This window comes from Elephantulus edwardii, unplaced genomic scaffold, assembly GCF_000299155.1.
Source record: "Elephantulus edwardii isolate Elephantulus edwardi_28Jun2011 unplaced genomic scaffold, EleEdw1.0 scaffold00162, whole genome shotgun sequence".
In the NCBI taxonomy this organism is placed as follows: Eukaryota; Metazoa; Chordata; class Mammalia; order Macroscelidea; family Macroscelididae; genus Elephantulus; species Elephantulus edwardii.
Genome location: NW_006399912.1, coordinates 4,434,173 through 4,450,009, shown reverse-complemented (window position 1 = coordinate 4,450,009; position 15,837 = coordinate 4,434,173). Strand labels below are relative to the sequence as shown.

Genomic DNA, 15,837 nt, shown 5'->3' with positions numbered 1-15,837 from the left:
CTGTTCTTTCCAACTCAATGACAATGAGTTAATCCCATGGGAATTCATTCATCTCTTACACGGTAATTTGTTCCAGGTAGCTACTGGAGTCTCCTTCAGACACCAGAACTATTTCAGATATAAACTTCCCATCTACAACATTGGTGTGTGTTGCAAATGCTTTGGAGCTGATGTCAGTTTGTGCTGACCCTCTGTTTACCAGAATAGAATTGGGCTTCAGACGATTTGCCTGTGGCTGAGTTTTTGGAATTAGATCACCAGGCCTTTCTTCTGAGGTACCTCTGTTGGAACCAGCATTGTCAATCGTCAATCTTTCTGTTAGCAGTTATGTTATGATGGTATGGTATGGTATGGTATGGTATGGTATGGTATGGTATGGTATGGTATGGTATGGTATGGTATGGTAGCCGTTGATGTCACTCGGGAGTGATGATGGCACAGGATAGATCGCATTCATAAGGTCACTGTGAGTGGGAGCTGACTCTACAACCGCTAACAACTGTGAGTCCTGCCCTATGACATTAGCCATTGTGCTGTTCCTGTTAAATAGGGAGATACCGCTTTGTGGGAAGACTATGAACCCTTTACCTATTACTATATCACAGCTTCAAGATAAGGGATTTTTTTTAAAGACTATAAAACTACCCTAAAGAAGCCTAAGAAATTCTATTACAGAATGAAATACAGTCATGAATTATAGTGTCAGGGTTAGAAATTAGGTTCTGGAATGTTCTTGTAGCCCAGACCTGCTTATTGCAAGCTGTATGGCCATAAGCCAGCTGCTTAACTTAGGAGAGTCTTGTTTCCCATTGGCCACGTGAGAATATAGTGTCTACCTCATGGTGTTACCATGAGAATGAAATTACGTAACACGTGTAAGTAACTGTGCTTAGTTTTGGTGTTTAGCACATATGATGCAAATAGTTATTGGGATATTATTATTTATTATTATTATTCATTATCATCATCATCTTGAAATCACCCATTTAAAATGGAAATGAGAGCCCAATAGTGAATATCTTGGGTAGGCCTGTCAAAAAAAGCTAAGACTTTTTTTGAGGAGTTCAGAGCCCAAGATTTTCCACATTAACACAGCTGATTTGAGTTTTAAATGGAAACTGGTAATGATAACAATTTCCATTTTTATTTATTCTCTATAAATTGTGAATAGCCCCAACCCATATCTTTTCTCCAGATTCATTTGCAACACCGCAGATGTCCTGGTCTCAGAGAGGCAGCTCTCTCTGTCTCCCTGTCTGCTCTATGTTTCTATCTGTCCCTCGCTCTGTTTCTCTTTCTCTCTCTGATATCTTGGTCTCTCCCTCTCACCGAGAACTAAATTAACGAAGAGTATTTGGTTAGTCATGTTAGGCGAGAGCTGTTCCCAAAATAGCACCTTCCATTTTCGTAGCTTCAACTTTGCAGCTGCTGCGTCTCTTCGGGCGTCTGGGAAGAAAACTTTCACATTCGGAGTTGCTGATGCGGTTTTTCTCTCCCTTCCCCTCTGCGTGGATGAGTGCCTGGCTCCCGACAGGAGAGACCCGGCTCTCGGCTTTGTAGTTGGGAAGAAGTTGGGTCTCTAAGCTGTCCTCCCTCACTTTCAGTTGATGTGTTGAGCTTCTGAGGGAGCAGTACGTTGGCGTAAAGCATGTTGTCATCTCAAGGCGTCCTCCTGCATCCTTATGGCGTGCCCATGATCGTCCCAGCGGGCCCCTACCTCCCAGGACTGATTCAGGTAACTGAAGGCCTTAGCCAGCCGGCAACTTAACTCCAGAGCAGCGCTCGGAGTAATAATTGGAATTTTTATGGTTGAGAAAGCAAACCCTTTTAATACAGGAAAAAGCCCTCATGTAGTCAGTGGGAATACAGTAGGAAATCAAAAAGATGGATCACCCTAATCTGGCTATTGACATCTCTCATGGCTGAATAAATGGTGTAGTTGAGCTATATTTGCTTGTATTGATCTGAAGGCTCTTTAACATTCATACCTCTGCTTTAGGAGATTGACCACAGGGCAGAGAATTCGCACTCTTTCCCTGCTTTCCAGGGGGCTCCGTCTCCCCACGCGGAGCAGGAGGCAGTGCAACTGACCACGAGGTGACTTGGTGAAGAGCGTTGACCCAGGAAAGAAGGGGAGTGTGAAATATGCATTCCTTTACATGGTCTCCTTCACATGGATTTTTCTCCCTTCGGAGAAGGTTCTGACTGATGCCCACTTCTTCTCTGCCTTGAGGGATGGCACCAAGGCAAAGAGGAACAGGGTGAACGTATGAAGTCCGGGCATGGTCTTAGAAAACCTGGGCCGATGTCTCCATCACAATGCTGATAAGAGAGCGGAGGGTGGGGGCATATGTTGGTTTTATTTCCGCCTCTGTGGATTCTTCGCCTGTGGAATGAGGTCCTCCTAAGAAACGTGTACACTTTCATTCCTGTGTGTTCGTCTTTTTGAAACCAAGCACTGGTTTCAGTGTGTGCAAAGATCTCTCTAGAAAGCTGACACGTTTTAGCTCTGTCATAGCTATCTAGATATCATAGGGGACGAAGGTAGGCTTGGTTTGTTTTATCCTCTCCACCCCACCTTCTGTTGTTTGCTTTTAGAGTATTTCCTTCCTGCGGTCATAAGACATGCTGAGCTCGTCTCTCCAGGAAAGACAAATGGAAGTACTTGGGATGTGCTTCACTGACAGCCCCCCCTCCCATATTTAAATAAAATATCTTCCATATTCTGCTCATTAATTAACATTTCAGGAGCGAGTTTAGGTGCTGGTCAAGCACCTTCCCCTCTCAGGCCCCTTCCCCTTCTGAATATTGCTTTTACTTCCTATTAACTATTAGACTGTTGGTAATTATGGGCACTTAAGGATCATTTTGAATAGTAGCAGAGCATTTCTCAAGCCCGGCAGGATGACCTTCGTTCTATTTGGAGGCGTTTCTCTGGAGTATGTGATAGAGATAAAGAAAGTGTCTTCAGCGTGGTTCTTCCAGGACGTGAAAATTGCTGCTTACCTACGGAGACTAGCGTGGCATGGTCGGCCCCTCTGAAGGGGCACCCGATGGCAAAGCAGGAGGTCGCAGGCTTTTTACTCCTCTCGGAACTCGGGGTGATGGTTGGTCATGGGACTTTGGTCAGACCGTTGGCCACCCCATCCGATAAATAATTACCAGCAAATTGTACCCCTCACTCTATGCTGATTGATGCTGAAATTGCTTTTGAAAGTTCTCATAAGTTCCTGTTATAGATTAAGTGCCGGTGTAGGAAAAATAACGGCACCAACTGAAATGGGTGAATGTAATCAGGTTTAATGGACTCGAGAGCTTGTTGGGAATTAAATAACTATCGATTTGCTGGAATGTTGCTGTCATTACGAAATGCCACTCTGGACGCATTACCCCGGTGATAGATGAGAAGACGAGAGGGCTGGCTGCAAAATTTGGGGAGGTTCTATTTCTTCCTCCTTGGTGGAGCCTTGGAGAAACGTAGTCAGCTCTGCTTGGAAGGAACCACTGATTTTCGCTCACAAACCTTAGTCTAATTATGCTTTCTGTTCCCAAGGGACTCTTCTGGGAACCAGTTATCCGATGTCTGGAGAGCAGAGTTGTGGGGAGGCTCCAGAATAGCTGTTGGGGTAGTCTTTCCCTCCACCCCAGTGGGACATGCTGAAAAGTGTGGGTATAAACAGACTGGCTTTATTTCTGGTTTGCTGAGGCAGCCATCTTCGTAATCCATGGAATCAAGATACTCAGATCACCTGCTGAAATAGTCACCAAGGAAAACATATTGAGAGGAAAAGACAGAAATATTCTCTCTCATTCTCCATTCTCTCTCTCTCTCCCCTCCCCCTCTTCTCTCTTCCTCTCTCCACCCCTCTCTCCTCCCTTTCCCTCTCTTCCTCTCTCCCATCTCTCCCGCCCTTTCGCTCTCTTCCTCTCTCCATCCCTCTCTCCTCCCTTTCCCTCTCTTCCTCTCTCCCTCTCTCCCATCTCTCCAATCTCTCCCTCTCTCCCTCTCTGTCCCTCTCTCCTTCTCTCTCCCCTCTTCTTCTCCCTCCCTCTCTCTCCTTCTGCCTCTCTCCATCTCCTCTCTCTCACACACACATACACATATATACACATACATACATCCATCATACACTCACAAATACACACACATTTCAGCTACTATTTCTCCTTTTTCTTTTTTAATTGCAATTTGAGTGAAAATTTACAAAGCAAATCATTTTGTTTAGTACTAAGTTCAATACTCACAGTGTAATCTCACTGGTGTGATCATCTGGGTCCCTCCCTGAAATTCTGTTTTCTAGCAATCCTTCTCTACCTCTCTGTACCTTCCCTTTTTTTTTTTTTTTTGGTCTAAGACGGATTACTTTTTTTTTCTTCAAGCTAAAGAAAGGTTTATGCACAGGTAGTACGATTCTCGGATGGTTACTAAGCATTAGAAAGCAGGGGGAGAGGTGAGTAAAAATTAATGAATAGATAATATGCAAACTTGAACTCACTACCATCAAGTCAGAGCTGTCTCATAGCTGACTCTCTAGTGGGTTTTAAGAGACTGTAAATTGCATAGGGAGAGATTGCCCGTCTTTCCTCCTCAGAGCAGTTGATGTATTCGAACCACTTGACTTTAGGTTGGCAGTGCAACTCACTTGGCTACTATAGCTCCCAAAATTGTGTGTGTGTGTGTGTGTGTGTGTGTGATGTGCCATGTGCCTCTGAGTTGAAACTGACTCATAAATGACTGTCCAATAGGATTTCAGAGACTGTAAATCACATTGACCATCTTTCTCCCATGAAGCAACTGGTTCATGGGATTCGAACCACTTGCCTTTTGTATTGACAGTGCACCTCCTTACCACTAAGCCACCAGAGCTGCTTAAATAGATCAAAGACAACATTAAGATGGGTGAAGGTAAAGGAAATACTCACTAAGGGGATGATAAATGTACTATCAGCTCACACATCTAATGCTTTTATTCTGCATTCCAGCAGGCACACACCACCTTCTGTACCTAACTTTGATTTTGTGAGTGTCTTCCCTATTTATAGGGAATTAAGTTGTCATTTTCGGCATCATCTTAATACCATCAGCACCCTATTGGTATGGTCTAAGGTGATTAGTGGTGATCCCATCACAGAAAGTAAGTTCTTTGGCATCTGGGCATGGTCAAATGGAACCACTGGGCAAGGTTGTAGCAGAATTGTAGATTACCTCTAAAGGGCTTTCCAAAGCCTCAGAGGCAATTACATGTAGGATGACTTCCTTTACAGAATTCTTTCAAATGCCATTTTTTCATGCAGACTAAACTTGCCATGGTTCCCCTCGCCCGGTCAATTTTAAGAGCGTTCCTGATGTTATAAGATAGAGATCTTCAATCTTACCAAGGTCATGAGTAGACATGTTTCCTAATAGCTTTAGGGGACCCACCCTTTAAGACTCTCTTAGGTTTGTGCGGGGAGAAGAGTGCAACAAGGAATGAATGGAATCCCAAAATCTCTGTAGATGTTCATTGAAATGAAAAATAAACAACCTAAATTAAAAAAAAAAAAAAAAGACTCTCCTAGTCAGGAGGTGATTCAGTTGTTATCACTAAATCCACCTTCTATCATTTCACAAAGCCAGCACGTTTACAGTATTGGATCCCCTGATCCCATTCGTGACGTCTCCTTGTTGTTCTTGGTCTAGTTGCTTGAGCTTCACCACAACTTCATGCGTGCAGAATTGTCCCATAGGGGTTTTCAAGGCTGTAATCTTTCAGAAACAGATCTTCATACTGGTCTTCTGAGGGGCCCCTGGGTGGGTTGGAACTGCTAACCTTTTGGCTAGTAGTTGGATGCTTAGCTGTTTCCATATTCAAAGACTACTGTCTAAACTTGATGGATATATAACCAAGTAGACAACCACTAGCTGGTTCTTCCTGTGAGTGACGTGAAGAACTCCAGAATGAATAAAGCGGATTGAGCGCACATTGGGCTAGTCCGCGGGCAGAAACCTAACAAGAGGAGAAGAGCAATGTCACTATGCTTGTTGTAGAAACGTTGCTCTTTCTTTTCTTTTTTACGTTAGAGAAAATCCCAGCAATGTTATTTGGGTAAGAAAGGCCAATGACAGGCCAATGCGATGGAATCTGGTCAATTCTTCCTAAATTTCCATTGCTATTGGGATGACTTGATTGATTTTTGGACACTTGGATGACTGATGAGTTGTCTGACCAGGGTTAAGTCAAATGCCAAGGTCAGCCTTGAGTTCAGAAGCTGCCAAGAGGATTTTCACAGGTCGTGGACTGTACGTGCACCATGCCAAATAATAGAATCCAAACAGTGGCTTTGTAAATTATTTGCTCATTTGGTTCATTTTTTTTTTTTTTAATCTGATGAACACTTAGCTGTGAGTTATAAGTTAGGACCAATATCCTTCCCCCTGGAAACTTTCCCCACGTATTTGCTCAATGACTCCACATAAGCAGATTTGGCTTGGGGCAAAGAACTTTAATCTTATCAATTCTTACTACACATGATGGTCAGAGATTGATTTTGTTGTTGGTTTTTTTTGTTTGTTTGTTTGTTTTTAAATTATTTTGTTTGTACCATCAAATCGGATCTGACTGGTACAGGAGGAGATTGTCCCTCCTTCTCCAGCAGAGCATCTGGTGGATTCAAACCGCTCACTTCTGGTATTGCAGTGCAGCTTCTTGCCACTAGGCCACCAGAGTTCCCCTGGAGATTGTTTTCTTAGAAGGTAAATGGTGTGTATAGAGCCTTACTTACCACACCACACACTTACTAATTGGATTACTCAATTATTTGTATTTGTACTCCATCTCAGACTCAGAGAAAACAACATTGACAAAAACATGAGTGCCTACCTGCCTCTCATTGTGATGTTGCTGTTGTTTTTATGTACCATCGATTCAGAACTGACCGCTGACCCTTCAGCAGGATTCAGATGCAGTTAATAGAATGGAAGTAGATTGCCCATCTGTCTCCCTTGGAACAGCTGGTGGCCTTGAACCACATGCCTTCAGGATTGCAGCACAGCTTCTTGCCACTAAGCCACCAGAGCTCTTATAATAGATAAGCATTAAAAATGATATAAAACTCTACTACTACAAGGAGAACAGCAAAAAACGATGATAGCAAACAGTTGATGAGTAGATGTTATATTCCAAGCAATGTACTATAAACACTTTGATATTTAAAAACGAAAACCAGAAAGGAAAACAAAACCAACTAAACACATGCCCTTCAAGTCAATTTGGATTCACAGCAACCCTATCAGACAGAGAAGAACTGCCTTATAGGATTTCTAATGCTGTAAATCTTTAGGAAAGTGGATTATCTTATGTTCTCTGGATTTGAACTGCTGACAGTTCTCTTAGAAGTCCAACACTTTAACCTTCAAAGCCCACAAAGCTCCTACATAGATGTAGTATGTCTCACCATACTTCTGCAAAGCTGGATAAAACAGACCCACCACTTCTATCTGTGTTTGTAAATTCTAGAAAGCTCTGAAAATCAACTAAACAATTTTGGGAAGAAGTTTGGCATCAAAACGCAATTGGGAACAAAACTTGACCTGAAATGATGCGAGGCTATTTATAAACCTTATTTATTTCACTAAATGTGAATATTCATACATTTTGCTGTGGGAATATTTATGTGTTTGATTCCACGGTGTTGTCCCAGACCTGACTGAGGCTGGTTACGTAATCACTGTTTTTCCCCTGAAATATCTTTCTGAAAGGAAAAAAAAAAGATTTCCCCCAAAATCTGAATTTCAAAATACAGCTGGGCCCCAAGTGTCACAGACAAAGCAGCCAAGTCTTGCATTAGGATTCTTCTTTTTCCCACATGAAGAAACAGAAGCTAAAGTGCAGAGAAAGTTAACTAGCCCAAGGTCACCAAGAATGTCAGTGCCAGAGAGGAGATTTAGACCGAAGTTCACTGGTTCGTTGTCTTCCTTCTTAACCCCCATGGCACCCATCACATACATAGAGAAAACTGTATATAGAAACAGGAAAGGGAACATCACATGCCTCAGAGATAAGAAAGGAGATGTTCAAAGGGAAGAAGGAGGAACATTAGAGATCAACTCTCAGCCACGTGGCACCCTGGTGGCACAGTGCTTAAAATGTTTGCTGCTAACTGAAAGATCCAGATATTTTGTGAGAAAGATACAGCAATCTGCTTCTATAACAAGACAGCTGTGGGAATTCTATGGGACACCTCATCTCTGACCTCCAGGAGCTCTGTGATCAGCTCATTGGCAGTGGCCTTGGGAAGGTGTACATACATATCCAGGCAAAGCAGAAGGACATTCCTACAATTGCCGAGGACTTGAGTAAATGAATAATGTGGAGAGGAGACGATGAGAAAAGATCTCGGTATCTTCTCCCAGCCTGCCAGCACTGTGATATTTGACAGCGGTGGCCTAGTGTTAAGAAACTGCGCTGTGACCCCAAAGGCTCGTGGTTCAGATCCATCTGCTGCTCTGCAGGACGAGAATAGACAGTCTCCTCTGGTGTGATTAACTGGCTCTGAAAACCTGAGGGCCAGCTATGGGTCAGTTCTAACTCAACAAAATACAAGTACAACAACAGGTTTCCTTTAGAGGAGCTCTGGTGGTAAGAAGCTGCACTGCAATCCCAAAGACATGTGGTTTGAATCCATCAGAAAAAGGAGCATCACCCATGCAGGGATCTCAGAGATGGAGTGCCTAAGCCCCACCCATCTCTCTACACCTGCTAGAGAAATGAGCTTCACAGTCCTCTCCACTGGACCCCACAGGTGGATGTTTGCTTTCTCATACTGGTGCCCTGCTCACCATTTACTCTCTGTTCTTGCTGAGACAGTGCGTTTCCTGAGCTGGTGCTGTCCCACCAAGCGTCGTAGATTCTTCGTGCTGAGTTAAGCCTAGTATTGCTATGTTGTAGTCACTGGGTATGATTCTCGCTCATGGGGACCATGTGGTGGTCATGGTGCTGGGTAGAACTTTGGAACATAGAATTGCCCAGGCTGTATACTTTTTAGAGGCAGATGACCAGATGCCAGCATCTGGTATGTTTAGCAAAGTAAAGGGTCGGGGGAAAGGGAGACCCTCTATGAGTGCGATTGACACAGCAGTTTTCATAATGAGCTCAGACATGGCAATGAACCTGAGGATGACACAGGACTGATTGCTGTTTTATTCTTTTATACTGTGAGATGGAGCTGACTCAATGGCCCGTTACAGCAGCAACAACAACATAAAATATCTATGAGACCATGATCCCCACTTTTACCCTCCCTTGCATCCTGACATTCACTAATAACCATTGATCTCTGTGCATTTCCCTAGTCTAATTTACTCACTTAAATGACATCGTATCGTATTTGTCATGTTGTCACTGTTTAGGGGGCACTAACTGGTGTGAGTTTCATATACTGGTGACTGTGATCAACCTCAATGAATTGTACATGTAAAAAGTGTTCTGTTGCCAAAATTTGCTGTCAAGGGCATTTTTAAAGTGCTCAGGAGCAAGGTTGTCAGCTTAAAGACTGAGATGTGCCTGATCCAAGCCATGGCATTATTCTTTCTTTCATATGCATGTGAAAGTTGGACAATGCATAAGAAAGACTGAAGAACTGGTGTGTTTGAACTATGGTGTTGGCCAAGAGTACTGAATATAATATTAACTACTAAAAGAATAAAGAAATAGGTCTTGGATTGGAGGAAATGCCACCAAGATGCTCTTGGTACATCATCTCATATACTTTGGGCATCTTGTCAGAAGGTGCCTTTGTTGATATGTGCCAACTTCAGGCTGGGAAAAGTAGAGAGGCAGTGAAAGAAAGAAGACCCTCAATGAGAAGGCTTGGCATAGTGACTGCAACACTGGGCTTGCACATGGGAAAAAAAGGGTCACTAAAAAGAGTCATAGTTGACTCTATAGTTCCTAATAACAAGAATTCGTATATAAATGTAAACATAAATGTAAACATAAACCTAATATAAATATAAATAGAAATACAAATATAAAGATATAAAATTGTTGTGTGCTCTTAAGTCAAAACTGACTCATAGCTGGCCTTCTAGCAGGTTTTCAGAGGCCGTTTTAATCACTCCAGAGATTGCCCAGCCTTCTTTGGGGAGCAGTTGGTGGACTCAAACTGCGTGCCTTTGAAATAGCAGCACAGCTTTTTACCACTGGGCCTCCAGAGCACCCTGTGTGCTTGTATATAGGGCGCTGCACTGCAATCCCAAAGGCACACAGGTGGAATCCACCAGCTGCTCAAATTGGGGCAGGACTGACAGTCTTCTCGCGTGCAGTTTATGGCCTCTGAACACCTGCTGGAGGGTCAGTTATGAGTTGAGTCCATCTCTGGTACACAACAATATGTATATATGCATGTGTGTGTGTATATATATATAATGTTTACATATATACATGCATATGTGTGTGTGTATATCCACTGTATGTTTACACTTATACACACACACATGTATGCTGCCAGATACAGCTAGCTAGCTAGATCAACCATCCACAAAGCTAGACAGTGGTTCAAAAGAGCTGTTCTAATATAAAAACATAAGCAAAAGCTGCACTCTGGATTTTGATGCAGAATCAGTGTGCTTGAATTTGATAGTATCTTTCCTGACTGGTCTGCACATATATCTGTAGCGTTACCAGGAATTATCAAAGTGTTAACTTTAACAAAGGACTGAGCATAGCTATGCCTGAAGAAAGATAGGAAAAAACTGGGGGGGGGGGATTTGCGAATCATTTGTATGTATTCCTGGACTTTTTTTTTTTTTAAAAAGAAAGAGGACAGCAAGCTTACTTATTTTACTTGATGACCGTTGGAGTCATTTCAGAGCTTGATGTTCCTTCCCTGCAGGGCTGTCTTTGTGCCTGGAGTGTTTGCTGATTGGGAAAGGAATCAGAATGCATGCCTGATATAAATGCTGGTGGTGTCATTTACTTTGAGGCTGCTCCATTTGAGCCACTAAGTGACTTTTCCTTACTGCCAAAGAGGCCATGTCAACAGCCGACTGGATTAAAGAGTCAGGGAGGTGGCAAAGAGAATTTGGAGTCAAATGGGGCCAGGTTGATATATTGGATCTGGCATTTACTAAGCGTGTGGCCTTGGGCTTGTCAATTAACCTCCCCAAACCGCAGTTTTCTCAGCTAGAGAATAAAAGCAGAAATACCTAGCTTGCAAAGTGGCTGTGAGTTTGATGTAGTATGATCTCTGTTCATCATTGGGATCCCTCAACCGCATGCAAAAGCTGGACAGTTGGACAAGAAAGACCTAAGAGCTGGTGCCTTTGGATTGTGATGGCAAGGAATATTGACTAGACCATGGACTGCCAGAAAAATGAATATATATATTAGAAGAAGGAGAGTGCTTATATTAGAAGGAAGGATGATGTGACTTCATCTCCAGGACTTCAGACAAATTATCAGGGGGGACAAATGCTTAGAGGAGGTCATCCTGGTTGGTAAGAGAGACGGTCAGTGAGAAGGAGGAAGGCTGCCAGTGAGCTGCATTGACACAAGGCCTGCAACAATGGCCTCAGATAAAGCGGTGACTGTGGGGACAGTGCAGGACCAGACAGTATTTCCTTCACAGGGTTCCTGTAAGTCCTAACTGAATGGATGCCACCAAACAACAACGTGGAATACTGGATTTTGTCCATCCAGCACCATAGTTGAGAACCGACAGTGATTGCCCATCTAACTCACATCCATATACCTTATTTGGGGCTGATTATTGCCACTAAGTACAGAACTGAACACCTAACTTATATCTGGTCAGTCAATGTCAAGATGCTTACAGGCAAAATGGACCTCAAGGTCAACCAAGGAGATTCTGTGGCATTTTTGCTGCAACAGTTCAGTGAGACATTCACTTTCTAAAAGGAGTCATCAACAGGTGGAATGGAGTCCACCACCTCTGTCGTATTTCCGGGTGACTGTGATGCTGAAAGCCTTGCTGTTGACATGGACCCTGAAGGCAGACAGGTTTCAGTGGAACTTCCCTCTTAAGGCAGACTTGGAAGAAAGGCCTCACAATCTAAGGCATACCTCAGATATTGTAGGTTTGGTTCCAGACCATGCTTATAAAGCTGATGTTGTCAATATCCCAACAAAGTTTCACGTGAATTTCATGGACCCCTAGTGACTAAGAATGACAGAAGAAGTTGTGGTGTTGGAGAAGAGTCTTGAATGTACCATGGACCGCCAAGAAAACAAATTGATCTGTCTTGGAGAGGGTGAAACCAGGTCTCTCCTTGGAGGCTAGGATTTTGAAGCTCCACCTCACTTACTTTAGGCGCATGGCCAGGAGAGATCGGTCCTTGAAGGACATCATGCTCAGAAGGGTGGACGGACAACAAAGGAGAGGAAGACCCTGGATGAGATGGATTGATACAGTAACTGGGGCAATGGGGATTGGTGTGTTAGAATTAGTGAGACTGGCTCAGGGCAGGGAAGGGTTCAGAGCTGCTGTGCATTGGGTTTCTATACATCGCAGGCAACGCAATGGCACATAACAAGAGTAACATACTATGACAGGTTTGGAAGCAGGAGTGGCATCCACTTCCTAAATAACATGCCTCCGGAAGCACTATGAACTTTGATAAATGTTGATAGTTGTAGAGGGGCTTCAGGCCTTTTATTCATAGGGTCGCTATGAGTCGTGCTCGACTCAAAGACAATCCACAACAACATCAGTGTGTATCAGTCATGTTGACATTTGTTGTAGATCAACAGGAGTGACTGACGCAGTGGCTTCAGCGATAGACGTGAGCACAGCAGAGACTGAGGCTGGTGAGGGGTGAGGCGAGTGTTTGATCCGTTGTATCGGGCTTGCTGGGAGGAGTTGGAGGCGACTCGACAGCATACAGCAATGCAGGGTTATGGAAAAGTTTGGAATATTGTGGGAATGATAAAAAAAAATATGACCCAGAGACGTGAAGTGAGCGTGTACTATTGGAAAAACAGCGGCCATAGACTTGCCCTACACAGGGTTGCCCCCTGCCTTCAATTTGTAAGGAACACAGTTTCTGTGAAGCACAGTCAAGTGACGTATCCTAAAACAATGTGTACCTTACATGGGAAAGCACTACTGTGAATCCCAGGGGTTAGATTTCCAATGGATTGTAGGTATGGCCAAGACATGGCAGCCTTTCGTTCTGTTGTGCTTAGAGTTGCCATGAATCAAGGAGCCACTCGAAGGCAGCAAACAGTCACAACCACCACTGATGGCTTCAACAGTCAAGCTTACCTCTACTCCCGGGAAGGCAGTCTCCCATAGATAGGGTTTTCCATCCTTCCTAAAAGGAAGGATTTCTTGCTCAACCAACTGCCATACAGACAATGGTGGCCCATTGTAGGAACACCAGCAGTGATGCCAATGTTTATGATGTTATAGTTCCCCCAACCCCATGACAGCTGTAGGTGCTGTACTTTTTCATAGATGAAGATGGAGTAGCTTTCACGGGTTGAGTACAACTTCATCTCCAGATTGGGATTCCTGGTGTGCAGGGGCACGTGTGTTTGGCACCACTGGACAGAGGGACTCCGGTGGCACAGTGTTTTGAGTATTGTGTTGCTAACTGAAAAGACTGATTCTCTGCGTTCACCAACCACCTTTTGGGAGAAAGCCGGACGGTCTCCTTCCATTAAGATTGACAGTTTTGGAAACTCGATGGAGGGTTGTAACAAGTCATATTAATTCACCCCATTGGGTTGGGATGGAGCTGGGGTGCATTATGGAGTGCTGTGGAGAGGATGAATATGTCTCTGTGGGGTTTGATATCCCTAAGCCATGGCCTTGGGTAAACTGAGAACAACCCCACCTCCCCTCAGTCATCCCAAAAGCCTAGGAATGGGGCCTTTGAGATACACTTAAGGACAAATGTTCTGGGTCAATTTCTCTTGAACCTTTGCCCAAATGCTGGCCATTTCCCCACCAAGGCATGCTGGGGCTGGAGCCCAGGCTGGGTGGGAGGACCAGCAGGGTGTGCCTTTTGGGGAAAATAATGGTTGTCCCCTCCCCTCCATGTGGCCACAGCCTTCTGGGGACAGACTCTTTGGGACCACCCACACCCGTGTTCCACACAGCTCCTGGCACACTGTGGGCGCTTAATAAATGTTAGATAATAAGAATAGCTGCCATCTGTCAGTGGCCGGTGGTGGCAGGGAGGGCGGTGTGAGTGAATGAAGGATAGTGGCCGGCTGGCACGGGCAGCTTAGGGGGAACCTTCCGGGAAAAACTGTAGCCGAGTGCTTGGAGGGCTCCCTGCATCCAGATGCACAGACTCCAGGCAAGTCCATTAACGCCCCCGCTGACCTCCAGCCCCAGAGGCACATGAGCCTCCCTGCTCTTCCCAGATACACTGTGGGCCGCTGGATCTGGAGACTGGTGCCAATCAGCCATGCAGGAGCTTTGTGGGGCTTCAAGGGGGCGAAGGGGCTGGCCTCTGAGCAGATGGCATTATAAAATTCCTACTTCCATCATTTTCTTGGAAGAAAATACTTCTTGGGCTTCTCACATTTCATTATAATAATAACTACAGCAGCTGCCAGTTTGCAGGCGTTTACTCAGCACTGGGCTGGGAATACAGCATTTTACCTCCAGTATCTCATTGAAGTGGAGTGTTTTAAGGAAGGGAGAAGCAAGCGAAATGGGCAGAACAGTGGGAGAAGACAGATCTGGAGGGTAATTCTCTGCTTCACACGCTGGTTCCGCTGTGCGACCCTAGGTCCCATTCTCACCTCTGCACCACATTAATCTTATTATAAAGTTATAGCTTGTTTTCTGGCACATAACAAGTCCTGTCAATGTGATTTCCGTTTATTAGCCCAGAACTGTGCATGGTAGTGCATATTGACCAAGGCTGTGCACCCTGCAGCCAGATGACCTAGATTAGAGTCTCCGCCTCCTTGGGGAAGTTCTGATCCACTAACACATCAATTTCTTCATCTATGAAATGGGCATGTTCAAATCACCTGATCTGTGCTTCAGATTTCTCCTTCATAGGGTCAGGACACACTTCATTTTATTCTCTTTTAAAAAAGAAATAAATTCTGATGAGCTTGTGGCTTTCCATCATCCTGATCCCGCCACTTCGAAGTCTCTGTATTATTTTACAAATCGAAGATTTGTGTCAACCCTGCTTTGAACAAGTCTGTAGGTGCCATTTTTCCAATAGAAGTTTGTCTTTGGTTTCTCTCTGTCACATATCAGTAACTCCTAACATTTCAAACGTTTTCATAATGTTGGGGGAAAAACCCCCAAACTCACCCCACGTCTTTATCAGCTGCAGCCTAGTGTAAACATACACCGTTGTTGTTATGTGCTATCGAGTCACTGATGACTCACAGTGACCCTATGCACAAGAGTTCTGAACCCTGCTCTACCTGAGCCAACTCGTTATCTCTGACACACCTACTGCCATTACCCCAGTCATTGACTCAAATTTGTGCAAGTTACTTTATTGAAATATCCTATTTACTGCAATGGTCAGTAGCCAAACTCCTTGTATCTCTGAGGTATCTCTGTTCTTACTAGCAGAGTCCTTTCTGAGGCTCAAGCAGATTAATACTTGCAAAGCACTTACAATGGAGCCTGGCCTATAATGAAATCTCAGTAAAGGAGAGATGGGGAAGGGGCTTGCCTCTGGAAACTCTCTGAACAGTGCTCAGGTCTTTCGTTCATAGGGACGCTATGAGTCATCTACGACTCCACGGCACCTGACAACAACAATAACAAAGGAGAGAAGTAATGTTGTTCTTAGTGGATGCTGTTGAATCTACCATCTCCTAGCAATCCTGTGGACGCAGTAGAACTGCCCCC

The 15,837-nt window shown here is 44.2% G+C and overlaps 1 protein-coding gene across 3 annotated transcripts in view; it reads left to right on the top strand.

Moving 5' to 3' along the window:
• Positions 1-1,604: 1,604 nt before the first annotated feature.
• Positions 1,605-15,837, top strand: part of RBFOX1 (RNA binding protein, fox-1 homolog (C. elegans) 1) — a 465,218-nt gene continuing 450,985 nt past the window's right edge. For 2 of the 3 annotated variants that reach the window (XM_006895224.1, XM_006895222.1), the window contains exon 1: positions 1,649-1,735. In XM_006895224.1, coding sequence (XP_006895286.1) covers positions 1,649-1,735 — 87 coding nt within the window. Of the gene's footprint in view, positions 1,736-15,837 lie in introns of all 3 variants that reach the window. The other variant, XM_006895223.1, reaches the window with a different exon arrangement.